Source organism: Cyrtonyx montezumae, unplaced genomic scaffold (genome assembly GCF_038088225.1).
Source record: "Cyrtonyx montezumae isolate F1298 unplaced genomic scaffold, pur_monq_1.0 scaffold_25, whole genome shotgun sequence".
NCBI classification, from domain to species: Eukaryota; Metazoa; Chordata; class Aves; order Galliformes; family Odontophoridae; genus Cyrtonyx; species Cyrtonyx montezumae.
In genome coordinates this window covers 16,815,201-16,831,399 of record NW_027071992.1, presented here as the reverse complement: position 1 = coordinate 16,831,399, position 16,199 = coordinate 16,815,201, and the positions used below count along the sequence as shown (strand labels likewise).

Here is a 16,199-nt window from a genome sequence, read left to right as displayed (position 1 = left end):
GCTGGTGGAAATAATTACTGATTTGTCTTATTTACAATGGAGCCTGGATACCGGATCAAAATAGTGCAAGTTAGTGAAAATGTCTTAAGACTGTTCTTATCCTACCACTACTGCATATTTCATCTTGAAAAGTACATCACATAGGTTTTTGGACCACTACAACATCTGACCGTGTACTACTGTTTCAGGGTTAGGTCTCCCAGTACACAAACTATGTCAAATAGCACTGATTTAAAGAGGAATGTATTTCAAATGGATGCCTAATACATCAACCTGCAACATCATCTATTCATGTTATTAGACGTCGTATAGCTGAGCTTAGGATACAACCCCTAAAAATGCAGCGTGTTAAATATCAGAATGCTGAAGGGAAAGCAGATCATAAAATCATTGACAAAAGTAGTAAAGTGCTTGTACCTTTGTAATATGCCAGGTTTTAAACAGACTTGTTTAATTAGAAAATAATCTACTTTGAACATTGTGGCTCTTGAATGTTAGGCAGTTTTTGCAAACTGCTTTAGAGCTAAAAATCGATAATGAAATATACTTCTGATATGAAGCTGGCACAACTGTGACTTCAATCTATTAGAAAATGTTGTAGACGAAAAAAATTCTATTTTAGAATGATTACTTGGCACATGAAAGATTCAGAAAAAAAATCTTAACGCTTTCTGATTGGTGTATCCCCAAAATATCCTTGCAGCACGACTACTAAATCCAAAACAAAGCTAGATGCTAATTAACTATGTTTTAGAAGAAGGAAGACAATCTGGTGTTGCTCAAATAATTTAAAAACGGTACTTAAACACAAACAAATCAGAAATAGAAAGGTACTACAAATTCTATAAAAGGGGTGTAGACCAAAGAGCAGTGTCAAATGAAGAAAATCTCCTCGAGCAGCCGTCTCTCCTCTAACTCGCCCGCTCTGCTTCTGGAGCCACGAGGGGTCTGGCACCAAGATGATGACCCGTGGCTCACACGACCAGGCGTGTGCTTTTTGTTCTTGTCATAAGATCCTCCGTAGCGGTGTCCCGGGGCAGATTTTGGACTCATTGCTTGATTCGTGCCAAGAAGAGAAGCTTTGTACCTACAGAAACACACAAAGAAAGTGGAGTTCCTTTAAGCATCACAGTATCATGCAGGAACTGAATCTCACCCTCCCACCTTCACCATTCAGACTAGATCTACACTTGTCTGATGGGGGCCATCAGCCCAGAATGAGTTTTGTTATGTAAGTTCCTGCGAGAAATACCAACACAGAGGTGGTGAAAAAGAGGTGAGCAAAGCATGGGTTCTTGGGTTATTTTAAGATATTTCATCAGCTTTTCCATTTGATGTGTGTAATGTCTTAGTCACACCCTGGAGATTGAGGACTGAAGCCGGAGATATGACAGCCAAATACACAGAACAGGTACAAGACGGACCCACACAGGTAATGGTAAAGTGACTTATATGCATGCTGCACTTTTTTGAATAGACCTCCACACTTGATTTAGTTTCCCAGGGATTTGAAAACAGCGGGAGACTTTATTATTATTGCCACAAACTACACGTGCTTCCAGTAAATCTCTGTGCACTATATGGAGTCTGTCTGGTGGAAGCACTGAAGGAATATAATCTAAGCAAGGCAATACAAAAACAACACTTCAGGCACTAAGAGAGAAGGCAAAGGCGCTAGACATTCCTCAGGCTGTCCTTTAAGTGTGAGTACAGATGTGGGGGAAGGTTGCAAGCCACTGTTAGCTAGTAACACACTGAATAATGGCAGTTACTTTAAACAGACTTCCTATTAATATTCACACTTCACAAGACTTGATCTAAATACCAGACGGGATTGATCATTACACTATATTTTCTCCTGTCCAATTCTAAATGTCTTAAAGAATACCGGTTCCGCTCCCCCCCTGGGGAAGCTGTTCTCTAATCTAAGAGATATCACTCAAGAGTTACACTCAAAAGTCCCTCTCATCCCTCTCATACTTGTTAGCACCAATCCATCTGATGTTTCTGATGCTGAAATAACTCATACACTCAACAACTTACACACAGAGAACGTTATCCACAGCACCCAATCTAAGGTATCAGTGTAGCTGGTTGGTTTCCATAAGGTCCTTGTCTTGTGAGCAGCAAAAACTCATCCATAGTGTGAGTAAACATCTCAAGCTGTTTTCTGCTTTGAGTTGCAGAGGAGGAAACAGGGAAGACCGTGCAACTAAATCAGCCAGTTGGGATCCTTACGTACAAATATTCTCAAGTATGAATACTCAGAACAGTTTGTTGAAATGAAAGATCAGCAGAGCCCAATGCAGCAGCAGGAGGTAGAGTGACTCTCTTCCCTGAACTGGCAAAGCCATGTGAAGCACATCTCATTAGCTCCAGCAGTGAGAGTTACATGTCAACCACTGTCAGAAAACTGACCATGACCAAGTTAACCTAAGATACTGAGCCACTTAAGTCAGAGGATTAACTATGGCACTGATAGGTTAATACTGACATTAATGGCAATCATTAGTTATGCTCTTATTGCTCCAAAAAGTCAACTCTTTCATTTCCTTTAATATTTATTGTTCCTTCCCATTTGATGGTGGTCATCACTCCTAATACAGCCTGACTCAACATAACTGCATCTCAGTGCTCTCTCTTCTACTTAACAGTCTGCATTAGTTTCCTCCAGACATACTAGCTTATATTTCATCCAATCAGAAACCCACTTTGCAAAATTCTTTCATATTTTGCGCTTGTCTGCATGACTTTCTATCTTCTATCTGTTCAAATCACCCCTAATAGCCAGAAATGAGTGACTCAAAACAAAAAATTGAGCTTTCATTTTGTTTCAAATGGACTGTGTAAACAGCTAACCCTGCTCAAACTTGATGCCTTATAGTTACTCTACCAAGAACTTCAGAAGAACATAGGCAGCCATGTTAAACCACTGCATACACCCCTGCTGCTCGTATTAGCATTCAGAAAGTACACACAGAAAATTTCAAGATATCTCCAGTGTATAATGGCAGAAGGCCTACGTCTAGTGAAAACTAGCACGTAGCTATATTAGACTTTCCATGTAGAAAAACGTTTGGCAATGAGTCTATACAGATACACACTGATGCTTTGAACTCAAAGAAAACCAGTTAACACATACACTGGTTTCATTAGCCACACCTAAAACTTTTTAGATTAATCTAGTCTAGCATACAAATGCTTATCTCCTCTGACTGTAGTGCTATCATAAAATTTCAATTTCTCCGGCAGCCACATTTAATCACAGATTAGGTAGGGAGAAACCAAGCCAGCCAGTGCATTTAATAGTAAACGTGCAGGCCCTAGATTTCAGCAGCACCTTGGAGTTCATTTCTTCAGCAAGTTTATCTAAGTTTTACAGCATTTCTGCTATCAGGAAGGCTAAATGATTTGGCAGATTACAAGAGCAGCAAATAGCAAAGATTATGTAAAAGACCAGGTGTTGTAAATCAGTCTATTTGACACCACAGTTATATATGCAATAAAGTGAATGAACTCTGCTAACAGAGCTCTATCAGATAAAGAGAATGCTCCTTGCAGGTATTTAGTGTTTAATCCAATGATAATGGCTTCCCCTAGTTTGTCTAGGCAACATCAGACAGCATCTGGCTGGAGGCAACTGAGTAAACCCAGAATGGTTTGAAGCTTGCAAAGACAATTTTCTCTCCATTTATTTGTATCCAAACATTTAAAGAGACACAGCCTGAATGCTCAACTCCTGAAATGAAACTTTCTCTAAAAAGTGCATATGCATTCCTTCCATGATCTGAATAAATGAGTAAGTAAAAACAGATTAAGATCCCACTTTGTAGTTTCAGTGAAGTCAAAGCAGCAGCATCAGGTGCCCTAAAGTCAGAACGTTTCAAATGTAAAAACTGCTCTGGGAAACTTGGCTTGTGAATACTGAATGTTTTGTTGTTGTTGCTGTTGTTTTGTTTTAAATTGAAATTAACAGTTAAGAGTGTCCCTGTGCTGTTTATGGGTCACAAAGTGAAAAACAATCCTGTATGTTTTATAGAAGCACCAGCGCCAGATAGTAAGCTAGATGCAGAAATTCCTCATGCATTGAGATGCTCAATCAAACAACTAAACATCCCATCAGTGTTAGATGCTTATATACATTTTCTTTCATAGGTTTTGCCCTTTCAACAGCACGGAGATGAGACAGGCAACTGTCCCTACAAAAACAGTGATAATCCAGTCTGTTTTTACCTTTTTGCTATATTTGCCACTATACTGGAAAGTCAGCAAGTACATTGCAACAGACTGGAAAACAACATCTTTTCTAAGCTTGGCTTTGACACTTCCCCCATGTATATTATTTCATGTAACTTTCATGAGCTTGAAAATTTGTATGTTTCATCGTGGGATAACAAAGTTTGTGAAAGTCTACAAGCTTGGGTTAGAAGTTTCACAGTTGCTAGGCTTTGGAGAAAATAGTGCTAAGCAGTCTTCATACATTCCATCAGGAGAGGGAATGCAAACAGTGGACAAAGAGGGTAGCAGCGGATGCAAAGAGAACAGACCAAGGAAACTGATTAAGCTCTTCTCCCAGTGAAGAAAATTGACCTTTTTTCTTAATGTATGAAGTAAAATCCCAAATATAGATCCATACAGAGCAGAGTGGAGATGCCCATCCTACCCATGGTAGCTGTGTCAGTGCAGGACTGCGTCCTGGTCAGGCACTCCACGGCATGATTACAGTCTTCTCCTAATCTCCTGTGTACAATTAATACAGGTTTCTGGAAATTTGCCTCCTCAGCTGCTAAAGTGCTTGAGGAAATTTTACTGCAAACTTTCAGCATTAGCTTCTAATTAAGTAAGTATCTAGTAGAGTTTATGAACGCTTAATGTAACAGAGATTTGTAGTCCATCACTAAGGTAACAGGAAACATCAGAAAGCATTAAGGTTCAGAGCAGCTCACTAAATGTTCAAGTTTTAAAGAAGAAAAGAGTACAAAAATAAACACAGGCTGGCACAGAGCCAGACCTTTCCTTTCACAGTATTTCTCTTTCATTGCCTGTGCAGCAGGGATACAGAGCTCTCAATATCTACAGGTGCATCTTCCTTTGTGCCATGTTTCAGAACTGAATGGGAAGGAGAGTGCTCACATCTTTATGACAGACACACAACCGTGGCTGTTGCTCTGGGAACCGTAAGACCACTCATTCCAAGGGTGGTTGCTGAGAAATCACCTGAAACCATTTAGTATTCTACTTTAAAAAAATCCACAGGGCAACCAGAGGCAACAGTCCTACAACGCAGAGTACCTACACAACGATCAGGTTATGCAAAACGATGCACAGAACTCAGTTAATGATCAGAATATTAGGGAAAAACAGTGTTTTTGAAGGTAACATCAGAGCATATTCGCATCAATCAGCTGAACAGAGATGCTTATTCATCTGTTTAGACTTTTGGGATATGTCACTGAATTCTTAATATTTGCCTATTTCCCATTGCTGGTAAAATATATTTCTTACATGCTGTTCAAATTTTAAACCACACTACTGTATTTTTACATTGTGCAGTCCCATTTAACTAATAATATCATTCACTCCTTCCTGTAAAAACAGCACAACACCAAACAAGCTTGATATTTGGAGGAGCAGGAATTTCCCCATGAGGCAAAATAACTAAACTTATTAGAGTCATAAATACTCTGGCAGTGAGATATATGTATATTTCTTTAAACAAGCACTGTCAGATATTATTTGATCACTACGTTCAGAGATATCTTTTCATTTACAGTCTCTGAAAATTTATTCTTCAACCATAAATGTGTACAAAACACAGAATGTCTCTTCTGCAAGGTGATGGCATTTCAACAAAGCATGCTGGCAATACGGTTTTGGAGATTAGTAGCTATATAGGCTTACTTTATTTAACTGTATATACCAGAGGAAATAAAAAGGTTTATTTTTATACTACTGCTTATATTTTCAACATAAAGTTCAAAGTGATTTACTAATGTTACATGAATTGCCTTTGAATTACGGTACAGTATTGTGCCCAAGTACAAAGCCCGACACTATTTTGTATTCATAAAACATCATCTGCCTCCAAGCATTTTACAAATGCTAAATACAGCTAAAAACATATTCAAGGGGTAAGGAAAAGACCCATTTTATAGAAAAGGAAACCAGGCTTATTGCTATTATAAGGCAAATGTCAAATCCCTACTTGATTGGAACAAACAGGGCAAATAAAAGCAGCTTCCACAGCAGACAATACATATGCAGATAAGGAAATGGCTTCAGTGGTCAAACTACTCCAAAACCTGAAGACAACACACTAGCAATACATAAGTAAATAAGTGAGAGGTTGTACAGAAAATACTAGCTGTAATGACTCCTCACCCGTCCAGAAGCCAAGCCCGGCTGTATAGGTAAAAGGCCAAGCTTTACCCAAATTCAGGAGTCCTAGCTTTCTGCCACTGTTATACTTGTGTCCACAATTCTCACACTAGGGATGATAGACATTACATTCCTGCCTGTCATTTCAACAACGTGTTGTTCACATATCTGTCTGATTTACCTTTCATCCTCCAGCTTCTGCAATATCCCATGACAGCAAGCACAAGGTGTTTGCTACTATGGAAAGACATCCTCTTGTTTGTCCTCTAGTTTCATTGAATGCTTTTTGAGGATTGGCTGCAGTAATGTGATAACATCTGACAAACAACAGTTCCACTTTAAAGTTATCCCTCACCTTCACTGTTTTGCAAACTTTGTCAGTATTCTCATTCAGTCTTTTCCTATCCAGTGCCAATAGCTTTTCAGTCCCTCTTTGTGCAGTAGTTGCTTCATCTCCTTGATTACTTCAATTGCACCTTTTCTAGCATCCACTGTCTCTTTCAGGATATGCAGACACCAAAAGTACTCTGAAGTGTGAGTACACCAAGGCTTTTGTATCTACAAGCTTTTGTAAAGCTCTGTGGAACTTCTGACTTCACAAATGGTAAAAACCAGCTCTTGAGTGTAGGCAAACTGTTGACAGCTCTTCCCTAGGTAGATTATGCTTTTGCCCATCAGTTTTTATGCTTTCTTGGAGTTTCTTGCCATACACATGACATTAGACTACTTGAAATAACTCTACAGAATTAGGTTATTCATCTACAAATACATTAGGTTATCGAAGATTTCACTGTTCACTTCTTGCTCCAATACACCGATGAAGAACCATTCTGATACTGAGAGACCCTGCTACCAACTCTTCTCCACCATGAAAAATGAACCTTAAGTCCCTTCGCCCACTACAATAAAATCACCAGTAAATACATAGAAGGAGTTTCCTCAAATCCTGCATAAACGTGGATGCTTTACCAACCTTTGGTGCTGAGTCTTGGCAACGGCCTTTTGAGAATCCAAATATATTATGTTCAGTGGATCCTCTTTGTGTCACTAGATTTCCTGTTTCATGATCCAGAGGTCTTACCTGATATCTCAGTTTCTTCCTTCTCTCCCTCTCTGATATGCAGAGTATAATCCAGGTTTTAGCCAGCATACTATTTGGCCCAGCAAGCCTGAGATGAACATGTATCAATGGACATCAGAAACTACTGGGATAGGAAATGAAAGCTGAAAAGAGAATCTGATTTTGCAGTCATTCCTTGAAAGCCTACGAGTCAGGATATGGGGACCTTGCCTTTCACACGACCTGATCTTCAGTGACCAACAAACACCCTGGGAGGTAATCCCTTGTACTAACTTCTCATGATGCTGAAAACTCCCAAAAATGAACATAGTGAAGTACAATCTTTGACCCTAAAACATCAAGCAAACATAAAAGATTAAACAAGGAATCAGAGACAAAGGGTCTGCACCAGTTAGCCCGAGATTCTCATTTCACGTTCATGCAGGTTGGGAGTCAGAATTGACACTTCACCATGGGAAACAGGAGGAGGCAAATTAAGCAGTCCTGTGTGTATTTAAAACAACTCCAGGCCAGGACAACTCCAGATTGCCTACAATGACTCTGTATTTTCCGAAAGTATCTCAAAGTTTCTCAATTCTTAAAGAAAAAGATCAGACTGAAGAATACCTCAAAGCAATTAAAAAAAGATCTAAGTCTTTTATTTAAAATACATCACACAATGTAAAACAGAATATATTTACAATGTCCTCAGCAAAAGCCTCCTGGAGTGCTGTAAAACCCGCACCCACATAATAGAGAGCTTATGGTATCAGAGACTTTAAAGAATTCTCTGAGGCAGTTTTCACAGAATCATAACCTAGAGAAGGAAAAGACTTATTAGATCATCCAGCCATCTCCCCGCTGACGGAGAACAATTCCCTACAGTGTGCTTCCTAACACTTTTTGCTAACAATCAGCCCCTTGCTATTCTCCTTGGGATGCCATTCCACAGTCAAATATATCTCACGCTATCATTAACATTATTATTTATTTATAGGCCACAGCATAACCTAAAAGGCCTTGGTAAGGATTAAGGGGCTCTACTGCACAATTCCTTGTAAGAGTAAGTGTTCAAAAGAGCATACAGTCTAAGACAAAGTCCGTGGGAAAGATACACCATCAAGGAGATAAGAATCACATGGAAAACACCTCAAATGTTGCATGAATTTTTGCTTCGGAGTTTGGTAGGAGGAAAAATTATGCATTGCAAACAAGAACATGCTACGTGAACACATTTCTGATACTCAGCCACAGATAGCCAAGGTTTTTTCTTCCTCCTAGTTTCACACTACAAGCCATCTCCAATTTTGGTGCAAATACTCCTTAAGTATTTGAATAACATTACATTCCTCCCTTCTGCTCCAGTCTCAGTCAACATTTATCTGAGCCACACGTATTTAAGTCTTCTCCCATAAATCAATACCTCTTGCACAGCAACAGATTTTGCCACTTTCCCATCTTCGTCAGTATATTTCTAGCAAGCAATCACCCAGGAAAGAGCACCACATTCCCTCGATGTGGTTGCACAGAAGTCAAAAGGAGACAACCTCACTCCAATAGTCACAACACCTCAGATGACAACGGCCTTTTTGCAGCCATTTCACAGCTTTTGTGCCCCTCCCAATTTGTGTGACACGCTGCAGTGTAACATACTGCTTTATGCAGTAAGACCTGCAAATCAGTGAAAGGAATACCTCATTTTGTGGGGTTCCTATTATTGCTACATCTTGAGGCAAATGGTATCAGAGATGGCAGCCTTTGTATGGGAGAACAGGGAGAATTTGGTAGCAACATACGTCCTCACTAACCAAAATGAGCTACGCTCAGCGGCATTATGGGACTGTAGTAAAGGGCTAAAGAGGACTTGGGTCTTTAAAGAGGCTGAGCACTGCTGGCTTAACCCTGTCTTTCACACACCAGCCAGAGACAGTGTGCTACAGGATGCTGAGTTCCACATCAGCATCTCAAACTTTTGTCCTAAGTCAGAACTGATAAGAGATTTTTCTTTTGCAGTTTTCACCCGGGCTTCACCTATGGTAACACCCAACTGGCTGTTATTACTGAAACAAGAGTTACTGCTGCTCTCATTTCTCATTGCTAAACAGGTCATTTTCACTTACCACTAGTCAAAGACTAACACCTGCTTTCCTCACCTTTCCATAGTCTGCCTCAGTGCTCCCAACCCTCCGTTCCCCTACCTTTTTACTCCTGGCAATTCAGCCTCTTTATGTTACTTTTTCACTGGACTTTCACTCAGACTCTGCTGCCATGTTACCAACCTGTCAAACTGAAAGGACTTCTTTATTGTTTTTGTCTCTGCATGCTTTTAGTACTTAAAAAAAAACAACAAAAAACACAGATGGTTTCTTTTAAGGTATAGCTGCAGGCAGCTGAATCGGCATAACTGAGGTTGTAATAATTCTGGAACAGGGAGTGTGAACAAAGACTTGAGTGCTGGGAAGTAAAGAAACCTTTTAAATCATATCTGCTAGTGACAGAAGAATAATTTAGAATGAAGTTTTAGTATAAAAGAAAGAAATTACAGAACCATGGAACTACCATGGAGTTTAACAACCACCTCTACAATCACCCTGTTTGTATTGTCCTTCTCTCTCCTCCCACACATCCATTTCTGTCTCATCAAGTCTGAAAGCTCTTCAGATCAGAAAATGAACCTCAGCCTATGTAGAGCACTGGAGGCCCTGATTCTGCCATGATATTACATAATAACTTTGCACTTCAGAGCATGCTTAGCTTTTATTCCCTTTAAGCACTCTGTCATCACAGCATATCTCCAGCAAGATCTTCACCCTTTATTGTTATGGGCCAAAACTAAGCTGTCATCATATTTTCTGCCATACCTCATCCCCATACTTCTCCTGACTTAACAGCCTTTTTTCTCAATTTTTTTTGCTCTTACAAGTTTGGCCCCAAGCATTTTTCTCCTCAAAGCAAGCTCTAATTCAATGAATCATCTTTAAAACTGTGCTTTTTCTTTTATAATGTGCTAAAGCCTCTGACAAAGGGTTTGCATATGTATGGTACAATGCAATTCTGCACCTCTACTCTGCCATTCCAGGTCTTGCTCCTTGGTTTTGATTTCTTTTTCATGTTTCATCTCTTTTTCCTACTGTGCTTTCAGCAAAGCTAGGACAGAATAGCATGGAAAATGCCCCATACGGTGGCTAGAACTTTGCAGGTACTTTGTAGGTACTAAATAACTTTTAACAAAATAATTTTAAGGGGCATGGCTCAGGGGGAAAGAATGGAAAAAAAAATCAGCTTGCAAAGTCCACAATCATTTACATGGATTGGCTATCTGCCTTTCTTCACAAGCTCAGTCCAAATTCCCAGCTTGCCAGATAATAAATCAACTTTTTGCTTCAATTGTACAGTACTGGAAGATCTGCAGAGTTTTAGGTCAAGCATTTATAACCATTTTATGATTCCAAAGTTTCTTACTTTGTCATTTAGTTACTGAACTGTGAGCTTTCATTGACTTTCTAAGCATTGTGGCAAGAACTGCTACAAGCTGTGCAAGATTTAAAACCTCATTGAGCAGAGGAGCAAAATCAGGCTGTGGTAGTTTTAAGTATATATTGGGGTGGAATCATGACCCTATGGAAGCCAAGGGAAGTTCTGCCACTGGCTCACTGGGGCTGGGTTACTTCCCTGTCTGCTGCAATTTGTAGTCTCAGGATGAATAGGCACTGCAAAACCTCTATTCTACACCTTGGAAATGAGATGCCTCAGTGAATGCTTGGAAATTATTTATTTTACCTTATTCTTTTCTTTTTTCCTTCTATCTTGGTGAAATATTTTATTTACAGTCAATTGCTGTACCTAAACACCAACTCTTCCTGCAGATCTGTATTATTCTTCACCTCCTGCTTGTCAGCTTAATTTCTTCTGCTGTGGCATGAAGTGTTTAATAGCAAAATCCAGCACTCAAATTCTTTTGTTTCTTAATTATCTCTGCCCTGTCAGCTGTATCAGTGAAAACAAGTTACCATTAGACAATTCAGATACCAGTAAACACCAAGTTGTGATAATATAGAGTCCTGTATCGCTGTCATTACAGAAAAAGCTGCTTCAGAGAGGTTAGAAAAAATTAAATAAGCCCAGCACTTCTAAATGACTGAAAATCTACAGATATCTTAATTATTCTTCAATATCTTAATCATTCAGAAGAATCATGATCTTGTATAATGGCCATTTTAAATGAGAGGTTTGCTGCTCTGCACAGTTGCCACTTCCTTCTAATTGTGAATTAAAGCATAACTTAGCATGGCTTCGTGCCAGCATGACTAGAAAAATTTACAGACACTAACTCTGGTTGAAATAGGGGGAAAAAACACAGTCAGATTTCTTTAAGTAATAGAAAATCACTCACCAAGTTGTACTTTAAAACAAAACACTAGAGCTTTAAGTTGACAAACTGACTTGAATTAAACCACACAAAAAAGTGCTTGCACTGTAAATCTTGCAGGGCAAAAGTGATGGTAGGTTATCATTCTGTTTATTAGCATGCACTTTGCAGAGTTCAGGGCAAGTATGGATACGCATTCATTCCATTTTATACCGCACATTACTGAAAACACATTTCCCATAAATAATTCATAAACGCATTGTCTGAAATTTCGGATTCCAAAAATATAACGTGGTTTTCAACTTTATGGTAGGTTGGTGTTCAAAACAGAAATAGACAATTGGATGGATGGACTTGGCAACCCTGATAAGAACCTATCAGTCAGAACTGTACTCCAGAGGTAAATGCAAACTTGTTCCAGCAAGGCCATGACGATAGCCCCTGTGCTTGTGCTAGCAGTGCTTTAGTGCGGAGCAGTGAGAAAAAAAGAAAGGGCAGAAGTAACCAAGTAGTGAGTGTTAAAGTGGATGGTCAGAGACTTGACTTGAAAAAAGCACATTTATCAGAAATAGAGTGTCCTGGTCCTCTCTGATCATGAGCTGGGTGCATAGCAGGAGAGTCAGAAGTAAAAGGGCACTCTACAAGTTAGTGTGATTCGGAGCTATTGAGGCTGAAGCTGACCAGAAATTCAGAGGAATTTAAATCTGAAGTACAGTAATTGTCAAAATACAGAGAATGGGCATATTTTGCCTTGTGAAAAGCCCATTTTCTTGACAGACTACAACACAAACTTGAGCTCTCCATGCTGCTCTGAGCTCTTAATTGACATTACTTCATTAATTGCAATGGCACAGTGACTGGCATAATCTTTTATGACAGTTATGTTAGATAAGAGAAATGAATAGAATACTGCAGTTCATCTAAAGTAATTTCTGCTGGGAGCAGGGTGTCCACAACTCCTTCTGAAGAAACTTCAGTATGCTTTAGAGGGTACAGTGGTTATGTTTTGCATGCCCTGTGATTCTGTATTGTGCTGACATTATATTTGCAGTTTACGCTCAGTAGCTTCTTTTTCTTTCGTAATGTACTCAGACGCCTCACATCAGACAGCAGCTGCTTTCCAGACAGCTTTGCATTCACTGGCACTGTTCTGCTCACCTCCCAGTCAGAGGCACACAGAGTTTTGGGTTCCTTATCTAATGAAACCCTTGGTATCTACCCCAAACAGAACCACCCACAACCTCCTTACACACCAGCTCTTTCTTAAAACACATTCATTCCATTTTTCTTTTTCTGTGAGCAAACATTTCAACTGAGCTTGAACTCTCAGCATCCTAATGTATTGATTGCTTGGGTGCAAACCATACAAGATGAGACAACGCTCCCATAAAAATTGTATTCCAGCACCCAATCACTGTAAAACCTCCTGCTTTGCACTGTTAAACCTCCTGTTCTGTGGTGGAAAGGTTGGGACTATCTGATGCTCCATTCATTTCCAGGTGTGCTGCTGAACTCTCTGGGGTAATCTCTAAATCAGCTGAGATTTCATACATCAAAGATGAGGATACATAATTCAAGAGAAGCCACTGAGATAAAACAGCTGTAAAAAAAAAGCACAGTGTGGTGCTGGTGCCTGGTTTAGCATGTCAAAGAGCGGTGACCGCTGGCATGGAGTTACACACAGCTGGCACAAGTGCATGCTGTGTGGCAATGTGGGTGGCGTCTTCATGAGGTTTATAGGGACACAGGAACTCAATAGGCTTGACACTGTGCAAGTACCAAGTTAGAAGGCACCCTATAGAAAAAGCCAGCAGTAAAGCACAGAGTATAAGGCACTCAGGCCTGGTGTCCCTTGGCCGTAGTCATCACACGCTAACAACCTCTTTCAAAAACTTTACACAGGTGGTAGGTGTCCCACTGAGATAAATTACCTACTTTTGGTTGCTGAACAGATGGGCAGGGAGGTAAAATTTTAGTTTGTTCATTCCCAGCAGTAAGTAGCAAAGATGATCTTGGGCTCTGCAGGATTACTTTTCGATAACCATACGCCTGTGGATAGTCCACGCTTCTGTCAGAAACTACATAACGTCAGTGATACACCGCAAAATAAGGCAGGGCGCTTAGTGGCTCACAGGAATAATACTAAGTCCCTATATCATTCTGAATAAATGCAAGGCTGAGAATGGTGAGAAAGTACTCAGAGAAGGACCTCAGCTGGCAGGAGTAGTAGTCCCACAGGCATCTGATAACATTCAGCCATGGGAAATTAAAAGTCCTGTAGCTGGGGAGGAATAACCTCAGGCACCAGTATATGCCAGGGCTGACTGGCTGAAAGGCAACCTTGCAGAGAAGGAACTGGACAAAAACTCAAACAGAATCATAGAATCTTTAAGTTTAGAAGGACCACTGAGATCATCTAGTCCAACTGTCAGCTTATCCCCACCATGCCACTAAACCACATCCCTCAGTGCCACATCTCCAAGTTTCTTGGACACCCTCAGGTGACCCTACAAGCTCCCTAAGCAGCCAGTGCCAGTGCCTCACCTCTCTTTCTGAGAAGCTGTTTTTCCTAATATCCAACCTGAACCTCACCTGGAGCAACTTGAGGCCTTCGCCACTCATCTACCATGGCTACTTGAGAGAAGAGGCTCACCACCACCTCACACAACCTCCTTTCAGGGAGTTGTAGAGTCCAAAGTTTAATATTTAGAAATGAATTTAAGCCAGCAGAGAAGACAGCACTACCAACAGGTCAAAGGAGACGATTCTTCCTGCCTCCTCAGGGTGTGTGGAATACATCTGCAGGGCTGTGTCTGGTTGTAGGCTCCCCAGTATGGAACAGACATGGATGCACTGGGGAGAGTCCATTGAAAGGCAGCAAAGGTAATTGAGGGGTTGGAGTACATGGCATACCAAGAATGCCTGAGGGAGCTCCAACTGCTCAGCCTGGAGCAAAGGCAACTCAGATGATCTTACCATGCATACAAATACTTGATCAGCAGGGGAAGGAAAGCTTCTTCTCAGTGAAAAGATGAGATGTAATGGCTGCAAACCAAAACACAAGCTGACCCTGCTCTGAGCAAGCAGTTGGATTAGATGATCCCCAGAAACATTCTGTGACTTTGTAGTGGTCTATTTTTCATTTCATAAGCATATCGAACCTCATGACAGTGTATGAGAGAATGCCGAGGATGGACTGTCAAGGATTGAACTCTGATTTGCCCATATAGTATGGACATGGTGCAACCAAGGAAGCTTAAACTGCCAGCCCCTGCAACTGCAAAGCCCCATGAACTAATCCATGCATTAACCAAGGGCTTCTGCACAGAAAGATTTGCAATTCAGTAAAATCAAACTGGCTGCATGAGAAACATGATGATGTATTTAAATTTGGGGTTTCGCTCTCTTCCCCACATACTTTACTGAACCATTTGAATCTATTCAAGTACAAATGCATCACAGTGTAAGCACACAACCCCATATAAATATATATATAAATATGTAAATATTTAAGAAGATTCACATTCACACATTAAGAAACTTAGTAAAAATGCGGTTAGTATCTGCACTTTAAGCTTGCAAATATTTTTCTGGGAGAAATCTCCAGCTAACTTTACAGCAAGATCTCTCAAAGGAAACAGAACTCTTGCTTTAAAAAATAAAAATAAATAAAATAAAATAAAATAAAATAAAATAAAATAAAATAAAATAAAATAAAATAAAATAAAATAAAATAAAATAAAATAAAATAAAAAGTAGAAAGGAGCACACTACAAAATGAATGTGACCCAGGGACTTACCCTTCTATGCAACAACACAAGCAGAGTGCACAGAGACAGTGAAGTCCGCAGGGCGTGAAATTAAAATTTTCACACAGATACAATGAAGTAATGATACAGTGTTACAACCTTGGCACAAAAATCTTCTGGTTTGAGTAAAGTTATGTGAAGTTACGGTTTGTGCACTGGTAGGAATGGCCTGCTGCTAAGAAGTTCATAACAAAACAGAAGGAGTGAAAGCAAGAAAATGGTATGGGTAATTACAGCAGGGCTACATATTCTGGTGATCCAGACGCTCCTCACATTGCTCATCACAGCCGCATCTGTGCTGACGCTGCAGGTTCAGGTAAGAAAGAATACGTCTCTTTCACACCTAGAAATACAGGAGCTAAGATGCCATTAAGAGATAGGAAAAAGACTGAAAGGGATTTGAGCTTGGCAAGGAAGGGAGAGGACATCTCTCTTACTATATCAGTTTGCTGTCTCTGAATGAGGTGGATGTACAGGCTCCAAATTCCAAGCATATGGATAGGAGCAAGGATGCACAGAGCAATTAGCAGAGTCAAGCTGGGATGAGCAGCAGCTGGAGCAAGCAGCAGCTGGAGCACTGTTA

At 40.1% G+C, this 16,199-nt stretch overlaps 1 protein-coding gene across 3 annotated transcripts in view; it reads right to left on the bottom strand.

Moving 5' to 3' along the window:
• Positions 1–403: 403 nt before the first annotated feature.
• KIAA1328 (KIAA1328 ortholog) overlaps positions 404–16,199 on the bottom strand; it is a 180,494-nt gene continuing 164,698 nt past the window's right edge. For all 3 annotated transcript variants that reach the window (XM_065740107.1, XM_065740106.1, XM_065740108.1), the window contains exon 10: positions 404–1,087. In XM_065740107.1, coding sequence (XP_065596179.1) covers positions 874–1,087 — 214 coding nt within the window. In that variant the 3' untranslated portion in view covers positions 404–873. The remainder of the gene's footprint in view (positions 1,088–16,199) is intronic.